General features: G+C 35.3%; 1 protein-coding gene across 1 annotated transcript; it reads left to right on the top strand.

Moving 5' to 3' along the window:
• Positions 1–3,528: 3,528 nt before the first annotated feature.
• On the top strand, positions 3,529–6,027 carry LOC143622384 (large ribosomal subunit protein eL8y-like). Its single transcript, XM_077093556.1, has 5 exons — positions 3,529–3,742; positions 3,922–4,091; positions 5,406–5,534; positions 5,616–5,708; positions 5,778–6,027. Exons 2-5 carry the CDS (start codon positions 3,939–3,941, stop codon positions 5,907–5,909), a joined length of 507 nt encoding a protein of 168 aa, XP_076949671.1. The 5' UTR covers positions 3,529–3,742; positions 3,922–3,938; the 3' UTR covers positions 5,910–6,027.
• The last annotated feature ends 6,183 nt before the right edge of the window (positions 6,028–12,210 follow it).

Below are 12,210 nucleotides of genomic sequence, written 5' to 3' on the forward strand. Positions count from 1 at the left end.
CCATGAAGGATAAATGATGTACTCTAGCCTCTTAATTTTAATTATTTTTAAAAAAGTATAAAATTGCAGAGTATACTTTTTTGCTAAACAGGTCTTGTCGTGTCTAAACAGGTTAACATTAATCATTTAGTCATCTATATGAACAAATACTTTTTGATATGTTTCCCAACAACCCAACCTGATTACCATTACTCGAAGCCTGGACGGCCAATATTACATTGGGTTGGCTTGATGGCTAAATTTCAAAATGCCAAAACATGAGAAAATTACCCGAATGACACCCATTGTCGAAACCAAGCCATACAAGTTTAAACTCCAAGCTGTGACGTGTGGGTTACACACTCCTCGTGTTTTTAAGTTGAATGTTCTTTTTATAAACAAGCGATCATTTTAAAAACACATGAACTTATGCATTTGATGTGAATGCTATAAACGAACCAAACCGAACCGGACAAGACCTTGTTCATGTTCGTTTGTGAAGCTTTTGTCGGACAAAAGGACGGTTCACAAACAGTTTACCAATTAGAAATTCGTGTTCGTGTTCGTTCACTAAGGAATTGAGCTTGTTCATTTTCGTGCTCGTTCGTTAATATTGTAAATCTTTTGCTGGACAAAAGGACGATTCACGAACAGTCTCCTAATGCTAGACTGTCGCTATCTAGTAAAAAACAATTAAATCAGTGTCTTAATCACCTTAAGCTAGTCAGGGTAAGTAGGGTGTCGAACCACGAGGAGTATGTGGTCAGTGTGAAGTGAAATCGATTCCTAACATTATGAAGTGAACTATATCAAAGTGCTGATCACACTAGCAAACAATTTGAGTTTTATAATAAACAAACAATTAATCAAGTATTCAATCAATTAAACAAAGCAAATCACACCCGAGAATTCAAGTAAGTAAACTACAGCAACTCATGCAACTTAACTATCAATGATCAACTCAGATTGACTAACTAGATAAACCTTAGGCATCCACGTTCGCTAACACACGACACTGGTTATCAAACGGTTCCTACCAGTGTGACTCAACTAAGGGCAAACGTATGCTTCATCATATTCAAACTAGTCAAAACAATCCTATAAGCAATTATCATAGCAACTGGCAAACTAATCGTTCTGATCAAAATAACCTAAACTGACTGAGTGCACAATAATACCAGACATCAATACTTATAGATTAATCAAAGATGGTTACAAATCATTCGTTCTTAATACATGAGAAAAGCAGTTAAATACAATACTCTACATCCCGGGTATGACTCGAAGGATCTAGTCGCGTCTCGGCATCTCTCGGTCTTCGATTCTGGTGATTTGGATCGTATCTATGGCCTTGAGATGAATGGAAGTGATGGTAGGCTGCTCTCCTTCTTTAAAAATGCTCTGGAAACTACATGATGTCGATTAGGGTCGTCAAAACATGTTTTAAACAAAAACCCTAACTTTCCCATCGATGGGAACCATCGCGCCTTCCCAGACCATCGCGCTACACGATGGTCCAAGATAACTTCATATTTGGATTCCTCTCGTTGAGAAACCCAAAATTCATATATTATGGGTCCCGTAACTCATTTTCTAGCCCAGGATATGCTCATTTTACTTCCTGGTCGCTTTTTGTGAACCCATCTTGTTCAGTTTTAGCATCGGCTTTAGGTTTCTCGTCCAAACTCCTCCCGAATCCTTCTAACACTTCCTAAGACTTCAATTTATGCTTCGGTATTCCTGGGATATCATTCCATGCTTGTACAAGTCTCCAATTTAGCATCTTTAATGATCAATGACCTTAAATACAAAAGCATGTATGAAGTACCAAAATTCTAACAATATACTAAACAAAACTACATAATTAACACACCAATATATATACAAAATACCCGAACATCATCTCTAGAACGGAAAATCGTGTCCGTGTTCTTCATTAAGGAATTGAGATTGTTCATGTTCATTCATGCCCGTTTGTTAATATTGCACACGAACTCTATGAACACTATTGGACGTAACACACTAACGAATACTTATGGACAAATAAACATAAACGACCCTAACGAGCAATTGAATAGAAACAACACTAACAGACAAATGAACACAAACGATTACATATTAATTCAATAATTATAATAATCACTAATTCAGCCAAAAATCTGGAGTTACACCCAAAATATCCATTTTTTTTATTCATTTTACATAGTAATTAAAACATAATAGTTTACAAAGTAAAACAAATAAATAAAAATATTAATAGTAAAATGTAAATACTTGAATCTAACCGGACGGACATAAACGAACCTACCGCACACATGTAAATGGATGTAACTGGACGGATGCATATGGACGTAACCGGACGGACGTAAACGAACACATTACCGAACTTTAACGAATACTATTGAACGAACGCGAACTCTGCTCATGGTCGTTCATTAAGCTTACTAAACAAAATATTTTTGTTCATGTTCGTTTATTTATTAAACGGACGAACATAAACGAACTTCCCACGAAACTGTTCACCGGATGCTCGGTTTATCAAAAATATTTGAGTGAAAAACGTTTACAAATCAGGCCCATAAAAGCCCACTCAAATATACGAAACCCTAAAGTTCAAATATTCGAAAACCCTATTCCGTTATTTGCAGGTTCGTCATCGTTGCCGTCTGGTCTGGACTCCAAATTTCTACCGATGGTCAGTATCTAAGCTCAATTAACCCAATTTATTATTAACTCATATTCATTCCGTAAGCAAATGCACATACTTTAATTATCCAAATGTACTTGCAATTTGAGTAATTGTTGATCCTCAAGACCTAATTTGACCGAGGTTCGATTTAGTTTCTCTGCTGCTAATTATTTACGTTTGAATGTTTAATCAATTGAAGGCTCCGAAGAAAGGTGTCAATAACGAAGAAGAAAACGGTACGTATTGCGATTTAGTTTAGGGTTTTATTCATTTCCAGTAGCTAACAGTTGCTTAGGGATGATATCGGTACGATCCTGGTTGATTTTATCTAAATTGAAACCGAATAAACCGAACACGTGTGATAGTATAAACCGAATGCCGTAATTGAAATGTAGGTTAGGCACCAGATCGATTTTGTCGGTTTGGTATGGTCGATACTGGTAGTATTGTAATTACTGAAACTGAAAATATGATAAAATGAACACTGGTTTCATTGAATTACTAAAAATGGTTAAAGTATAAATCGAATACCGTGACTAACCGAATAAACTGAAAGACCAAATGCCTTGAAATGTTGGTACGGTCGGTACCTTTTTGATTTTGTGCGTTTGGTGTGGTCGATACCGGTAGGATTGAAAATGCTGAAACCTAAAACATGAAAAAACGAATTCTGGTATCATTGAAAGTACGAAAGGTACCGAAACCAAATGGTACAGGAACTGAAAACACGGAAAACTAACACTAGGTACCGTACGATACTCGTACTCATCAAAGAATGCTCATCCTTACAGTAAATTAACCCAATGCTGAACTGGCCTCTGAAGTGTCGGCAGTTTGATTGAATTGTTAGATGATTGTTGGTATGTTATTAGGAGAAGGTGGTGAATCCGTTGTTTGAGAAACGATCGAAGCAATTTGGGATTGGTGGAGCTTTGCCGCCTAAAAAGGACGTGCACAGATTTGTAAGATGGCCTCAAGTTGTTCGAATTCAAAGGAAGAGGAGGATCCTCAAGCAGCGTTTGAAGGTTCCACCTGCTTTGAATCAGTTCACTAAAACCCTCGACAAGAATCTTGGTATTATTCAGTTTCATTCTTCTTTCTTCATGAGTTTTGTTACTATGCATAGGTTTGTAGATTCAATTTTTACTCTCATTTATGTGATTTGAGCGTAGCAAGTGTTATTTACACTTATTATACAAGATGAAAACATTGTTTTTTATGTTTATATTTTTTGTTATTGGTGTAATATGCAGCAACTACCTTGTTCAAGATGCTACTAAAATATAGACCCGAGGATAAAGCAGCAAAAAAGGAACGGCTTTTGAAACGGGCTCAGGCTGAGTCAGACGGGAAGACAATTGAAGCAAAGAAGCCGATTGTTGTGAAGTATGGTTTGAACCATATCACATACCTTATTGAGCAGGTTATTATTTTATTTTTATCGGATGAAATATCTAAGTTAAATAACTGTAAATGAACACGAACGGAGCATGTTTGTGTTTTACTGTCTTCTTAACAATATAAAAGAATGGTTCATGAACGTAAACGAACGAGCATAATTGTACATAGATGAACGAACATAACTGAGCTAAAGCTAGTTAAAAGTAAATGTGTTCATCAATGTGTTGGAGCTAAGAAGTTATTAAAACTAGACTAAATTGTTATTGACTTAAAAAACTTAAATGAATATATTATAATAAATGGACAACTAATGAGACATTTTTCATGTTCGTTTATTCAACTAAATCATAGTTGTCAATAGCGATGATATCGACCGCCATAGCGCGCTTCGTAGCGATGTGGTTAATGGCCGCTATACCCTGTTTTGCGGCTAAATAGCGTGAAGATAGCGAATTCAGTTTTTTTAATTAAATCGTTAAGCAAGCGAAATCGCTGGATTGTTCTATTGGAACAATTTCAATTTGAATTGGAACAAAAAGAAACCCGATTATGAAGCAATTCCGATTGAATAACTGCTATTTCGATCTCCAATTGACTGGTACGACCTCTGAATTGATCTCCAATTGACTGACTGATCCCAATTTAAATCGATCCGATTACAATTCAATTTTGTTGACAGCGTATTTGGCTTTAATTGAGGGGTAAATCAGTTGCTCAATTTATTGAGCAGCAAGTCAGTTATGTTGACGTGAACTTTGGATTTTAACAATAAATATTGTTTTGACCTAATTAAAACATAAAAATATTGTTAAATGGATAAATTTTGGATTTTAATTAGGCTATTTTGGTTGCGTTTATTGATTATAATTGCTATTTTGGTGGTGTGAATGCTTATAAATTGAATATAATTGCTATTTTGGTTGACTACATAAATGCAAAATATTTTAAAAAAAATTCTTATATCTTATCGCTAAACACGAAATAGCAGGCCCTATTTCATCCTATCGCTACATAGCATATAGGTAGCTTGTCGCTATTTTTCGTTATTCGCTATTGACAACTATGAACTAAATAAACAAAAACTTTTGTTCATGGTCGTTCATTTATTGAGCGTTTGCAGAAAGATGGACTACCTTCCGAACAGTTCATTGAGCGTTTGGTTTGTTTACATGTCTATGAAACACCAATAGATCATGTAACTTAAATGATTAAATTGTTACTGAAATAATTCTGACTTTTTGAACATTCTTTGCCAAAATTTATGTGAAACATATAGCGGAAGTTGTTTTGACTTTTTCTTGTATCTAACTTTGTTTTTTTTGTGTTTTTATTTCAGAATAAGGCACAGTTGGTGATCATTGCTCATGATGTTGATCCAATTGAATTAGTTGTCTGGCTTCCCACTCTTTGCAGAAAGATGGAAATCCCATATTGCATTGTGAAAGGGAAATCTCGATTAGGAGCTGTAAGTTATTTGCAAATAGCAATTAATATAATTTCTGTTTATTTAAGTTGGAACTAACAAGTATTTTCATTTATGCTATAGATTGTTCATCAGAAAACTGCTGCAGCATTGTGTTTGACCACAGTCAAGAATGAGGATAAAATGGAATTCAGCCGAATTCTTGAAGCCATCAAGGTACACTTTTCATTTATATAATATTTTTGAACTGAAAAAGAAAATGAATTTTCTCATCTGATGTTGCAGGCAAACTTTAATGATAAGTATGACGAGTATAGGAAGAAATGGGGTGGTGGGATTATGGGATCAAAATCTCAAGCAAAGACCAAGGCAAAAGAGAGAGTTTTGGCCAAGGAGGCTGCTCAAAGGATGAATTAGAGACCATTTTGTCTTATATTGACGTTTTGTGTTTTGAAACTTTTTGCTGTTTCTAAGAATCTTGTTATTCCATTTTTGGACTTTTGGGAGGTCAATTAGTTTATCCATCTGTTTCATGAAGGTTGAAATTAGAGGTGCGCAAAAAAAACCGGTTCTGTATGCGACGTGGTGGAACCGACCCGGAACCGGTTTCGGTTTGTACCCGGTGTATCTAATACCCGGTTTGGGTTATATTATACCCGGAAAACTCTACCTGGTCCTTAATTTTATTTTAGAAATCAGTTCCTACCCGGTTCGGGTTTGTACCCGGAATAACCGGTTTCGTCGGGTTTTTTCCAAGTAATTGCTGCTGTTTCCAAAAAGTAGCCGTTTGAGCCGGTTCTAACGGTAATATAGCTGTTTTAGGACCATTGGAACCGGCTTTTGAAGTCCTAACGCTATATATATTATGGTCTTTGATCAATTGCTTTACCACCCAACTCAAAAACATCAATGAACTTTTTAGTTTACATTTGTTTTATACTCTTGACTCAACTATATACTCTAATTTTTTTCACTTCCACCACTACTTGTAATTATGGCAAGCAAAAACAAGGGCTAAAGGAAGGCGGCTTCTACATCCGTTTTTATTGACCCGGTTTGTGTTGAAGATGACCCCGAAGTTGTGCAGGTCATCCCGCATAACCGCAACGAAGACGTATGCGGAATTGGGATTTGGTTGAGTTGATCAATGGAGGCCTAAAGGCTCAATGCAAATTTTGTGACTTTTTTAAATCATGATTCGAACTCAACTTTAAAAAAGCACACCGAAAAGAAATTTTGCAAGGCGTTGAAAGAAGTTTCCGCATCGGACCAAGTCGAATAGGGTTGAGATGGAACAATATTTCGTTAGAACATGAAAGCGGTTCATGATAAGATGGCGAAGTTCGTGATTCAACAAGGTTTGTCGTTTAACCACTTTGACAACCCTCAATTGACGTCCATGATGCGAGAGACTCTTCAACCTCGTTACATCCATGTAAGTCGTACCACCCATAGACGTCATTGTCTAAAGTTGTGGGAATATGCAAAAAAAGATTTGATTGAGTTTTTTGTAACTATACAAACGGGTGTCAATTTAACTAGCGATGTTTGGTCGGCACCACATGGGTTACCGGAATCGTACCTTTGTATCACCGCTCATTGGGTCGATCCGGTTTCTTGGCAAATGATGAAATGCACCATCACGTTTGAAAACTTTCCGTATCCACATACCGCCAAAAATTGATATAGATTGTAGATTAGGTAATAACGACTTTTAACTTGAGGGAAAAAATATTTTCAATGTCGTTTGATAACGCAACAAACAATACAAAGGCGGTTGAAAATTTTTATATAAAATACACGCCACCTTGTTACGGAAAGTGTTTTCATGCTTGATGTGTTACCCATATTATCAATTTGGTTGTTCAAGAAGGTCTTGCCAATGAAACAATGGAAGCCAGTTTGAGATGCTTTAGATATATGTTACAAGATGTTTTCAAAACTGGGAAAGAAGACATCTTGAATACAAAAATTATTGCAAATCGGTTGAAAGAAAATATTTGGGGCCGAATTGGGACGTTCCAACCCGTTGGAACTTAACTTGTTATATTCTCTTGTGCTTTTTCCCAACAAGAAACATTACAAGTATTTCATAAAACTCTTGTGGATCGGTGCGAAACCGATATCTTTCCCGACGATGCTTGGGTAAATATCGGCTATTTCTTGGAGTATCTTGATGTTTTCAAAACCGCAACTAAATTGTCGGGGGTTTATTATCTTACCAGTTATTGGGTGTTGCAAGAATTATACATCTCCTTGAATTTTAAAGAGTTTGAAAACAAGAATGATCTTTTCAAGAATATTGTTCAGCCAATGAAGGAGAAGTTCAGAAAATATTTTGAAGACATACCACCGATGTTTACACGTGCCACCGCTTTAAACCCCTATTTGAATGTTGTCGTGGTTGAGGCATTGATCGAGGAAATATTTGACATCCGATGTTGTCGACGGAAGCGAACGATTCTTTCAACAAATCCCTTCAAGAAATTTATGATCATTATTTACAAGTTTATGGTCCAAGCTCAAAGTCAACTTTTGTGAGGCAGGCAACAATAAGTAGGCCATGTAAGCATGTAAGGACAGGCTTATAAATATGATGAATGTTGTTCGTGAATCGACGGCTAAGCGGCTAAGGGAAAACACACCAACAAGTGAACTTGGTGATATAGTGGAGCAAACTATGTTGAAGGTGCATCGGTCAAGGATATTCACAACCATGATGTTTTGGCTTGGTGGAAAGGAAAGTAAAACGAATTTCCTATTCTTTCTGCCATGGATTGTGACTTGCTAAGAATCCAAGCTTCAACGGTTGCTTCAGAATCAATTTTTCAATTTGGTGGAAGGATATTATCGATGCAAAGAACCAAACTCACTCTGGAGTCCTCAGAGATGCGCCATTTTCCTAAAAAATCATTTGGACGCGGTGGATCGTATACAAGACAAGGCAAACTTTGAAGATGAAATACCACTTGAACGCCCAATTCATGATGAAGAGGTGGAAGAAGCGCATTCTTTCGGGCTATTGGGTGAGGAAGACGAAGGCGAAGACGTTTGAAGAATTTTAATTTGTATTTGATCTATTTGTTCTAGTCATGTAATATGTAACACGAATCACTCGATCAGTGTAACCGGTTTTTAAAGTGTTATTGGTTTGTTTTAAATAACAACCTCTTAAAGTCATAAATCATAAACACACACACACACACACACACACACACACACACACATATATATATATAGGCTAAGTATAAAATGAAAACCCACTTGAGTTGTGAAAACTTTAGAAACTCATTCTTAACCACTTGTTTTTAATTAATGTTTAAATCTTGTGGTCCATAATTAAAGTGAATAAAAAATGTAAATATAAATATAACTTTTTCTCTCTCCTGAAAACATATATAAAAATTAGTAAAAAATGTTAAAAAGTAGCAAAACATTTTTTTTTGATGTTTCGATGTTTTGTATTAAATGTTACAACATATATTACATGTAACAAAAAAAAAGAACGATGTTACATAGGGTTTTCGCGGGTTTTCACAACTCAAATGGGTTTCTATTTTAACCTTACCCTATATATATATATATATATATATATAGGGTTGGGTTAAAATAAAAACCCACTTGAGTTGTGAAAACTCTAGAAACCCATTCTCAACCACATGTTTTTAATTCAAGATTAAATCTTGTGGTCCACAATTAAAGTTAATAAAAAATGTTAACATAAATATAATTTTTTCTCTCCTAAAAACATATAAAAAAATTAGTAAAAAAATGTTAAAAAATAGCAAAACAATTTTTTTTAATGTTTCGATATTTTGTATTAAATGTTACAACATATATTACATGTAACAAAAAAAAAACGATGTTACATAGGGTTTTCGCGGGCTTTCACAACTCAAGTGGGTTTTCATTCTATACTTTGCCTATATATATATGTATGTATGTATGTATGTATGTAAAACAACCATTTCATTACATTAACGTTACAGCGGAACGACGAACATTTTATTATAAAACGATTAACTACAAACATTATTAAATATAAAAACTAAAATAACAAGCACTGTTCGTCGTTTTAATCCCGCTCTCTACGCCCGTTAAGCTATGTTACCAGCGGTGGGGCTTGAGTTGCAAAGCCGGACGACTCTGCCGCTTCCGCTTTTTTGGTGTCCAAATGTTTTTTTCCATACAATACTTATTGGTATGCTTACGGAGAGTGGAATTTGACCCCGCTTTCAAAAATTTGCCACAGTATTTGCAACGCACCATCTCTTGTGTGTCGGTCATAACACACAAGCCATAGTGAACCCAAACCTTGGGGCATCCCATTGGGGTGTCCATGACCATAAGAACATCATCGTTGGTTGTCATTGGTTTAATCTAAATTGTGTTTTAGTGTTAGGGAAGTGGTTTAACAAGTTAGGGAAGTGGTTTAACAAGTTCTAAACTTAACCTACCTATATATAGTATGTGTGTGTGTTTTATATATTCAAAGCCGGTTCCAACGGTCCAAAAACGGCTATATAGCCGTTGGAACCAATTCCCAACGGTCAGAAAGTGTTTAAAAATAGAAAATCCGATGTACCCGGTTTTCGAGTATAACTCGTACCCGGTTCCTACCCTACCTGGTTTCACTGGGTCGTGATTTCTTGCTACCGGGTCGGGTCCGGTTCTTACCCGGTTTCAAAATAACCGGTTCCTACCAGGTTCCGGGTTTAAATAATACCCGATTTGTGCACACCTAGTTGAAATCATCTGGTTTAAAAGTCATAGTATCGGCTTAAAAAGTAACTAAATGCGTTTACGTTTATTTCATTGAAAAATCATTCAATTATGTTTTACCAAACAATGTCTGAACTAGATCATGCTAAACGAGCTTCTGATAGACGATTTGTCTCTTATTTCTCTTCTTACAATGGACTATTAAGCAACCTTCTATCATTATTTTGGCTTGATTTTTAGGCAAAAAGTAGAAAGAGGATGGTGACGTTGAAGAACAAAATCTTGCAATGTCTCTCTATAAAACATAGTTTGTAACCTCTTTCAAACCTTTTACTATTTCACTTACTAACGTTATTATATGTTGTTTATACTTATTGATTCTCAATACATAATCAATGGTCATGTAGCAACTATATTTATGTCTGAGTTTTGGATATGTATTGTAAGTTTATATTTAGTGTACTGTAAACCTATGTAATGTCATTAATCCTTCAATGGTTATTAATAGAACTTTATACAATAATAATTTCATTAATCATACTCAATTCCCCGGTAATAGATAATCACACACGTAGTATAAATATTTGACTAAGCATGAGAAAGTGCTAAAAGGAACAACTGTGGAAAATCCAGAGATGAATGAACCTCACATTGAGGCATTGGATGATCTGACTGATGATGATGTTGAAATTTTGGAGAAAGAAACTGAAACTGAAAAGGAAGATGAACTGAGATCACCTCAGATTCATTTAACTGAAGAGCATATGAGGAGCATGCAAGCAAGGTTTGATGAACTAAAGATGAAAGATCCAAGAATCATTGCCTTATTGAAGTTTGGGATGAACTTTGAAGCCATAAAAGAACTAAATGATTCTGATCTTGACTAAATGTTGAATAACAAGAGCAGGGAAGCCAAAGAAGAAAGAGAATAAAAGAAAAAGAAGTTGGAGAAAAAGATTGAATTTTTAAAGACTCTACAATATGATCCACAACACATCCAGATCATAATAATTGAATTGGCAGACGGTTGGAAGAATAGAATGTGGAAAAAGAAACTACTTGGTGGTAAATGATTATGTGTTATCATACTTAAACAAGATGACATTTGAAAATTTTGATAATCTTTTAAAGATGGTGTCAGCCAGAGAAAAGGAAGACGAAAGAATGAAGACCAAAAAGAAATTGAAGAAACAAGAAGAAGATAAAGGGATAAAGAAGTATGGTGGAAAGGTTAAGTTTCTTGTTGACAATGGGTACAGATATGAGTTTTTGAAGACATTATCCAAGAAGGAAGTTGAGGCAAAATTTAATTTGGTAAAGAAGAGACTTAATGATGAAAGAGAGAGTCATTGCCCAACAAATTAAAGAGAGAAAAGAAAAGGAAGAGAAAGAGAGGATTGAAGTAGAAAAGGGAAAAACAATCACTTCCTCTGCAACCACAACCAAGATATCTAGTGAATAAATTGAGAAGGAAGGATATGACTTGTTTATGAATAAAGATAGAATTGAGATTCTGAAGAGATTATTAAATGCTAGAGGGATGAGTGATGAAGAATTTGAAAGATTATCAAAGCATTAATTGAAAGAAATTTATGAAAGGAAACTGAGACTGTACAATGAGGAGTTAAAGAAGGCTGAAGAGCAGGAAAAGGTGAAAACGACTGTACCAGAAGCAGTAATGGTTAAACTAGAACCTGAAGATTTTGAGGCAACATTTGATAATGAAACTGCTAATATGATAAGTGTTTTATGTAAAAGAGGTGAGAACTATCTACAGTTGGTAATGAAGTCAAGGGAAAAGATAAAGAAGATATATGAGGAGTCACAAAATAAACAGATGCAACAAGCCTCATCATCAAGAAGACCATCTTCATATCGCTCTTCAAGTTCAAGAGTTCCAATTCTTGTAACAAGATCTAAACTCTAAAGGCAAGAACGTCAAAGAACAAATGTAGATTTTCCTACTAACTTGTATTTTGATGCAAGATCTAGAACA

This window comes from Bidens hawaiensis, unplaced genomic scaffold (genome assembly GCF_021521415.1).
Source record: "Bidens hawaiensis isolate Kalapana, Puna unplaced genomic scaffold, B.hawaiensis_p1.1 tig00003126_1, whole genome shotgun sequence".
Lineage (NCBI taxonomy): Eukaryota > Viridiplantae > Streptophyta > Magnoliopsida > Asterales > Asteraceae > Bidens > Bidens hawaiensis.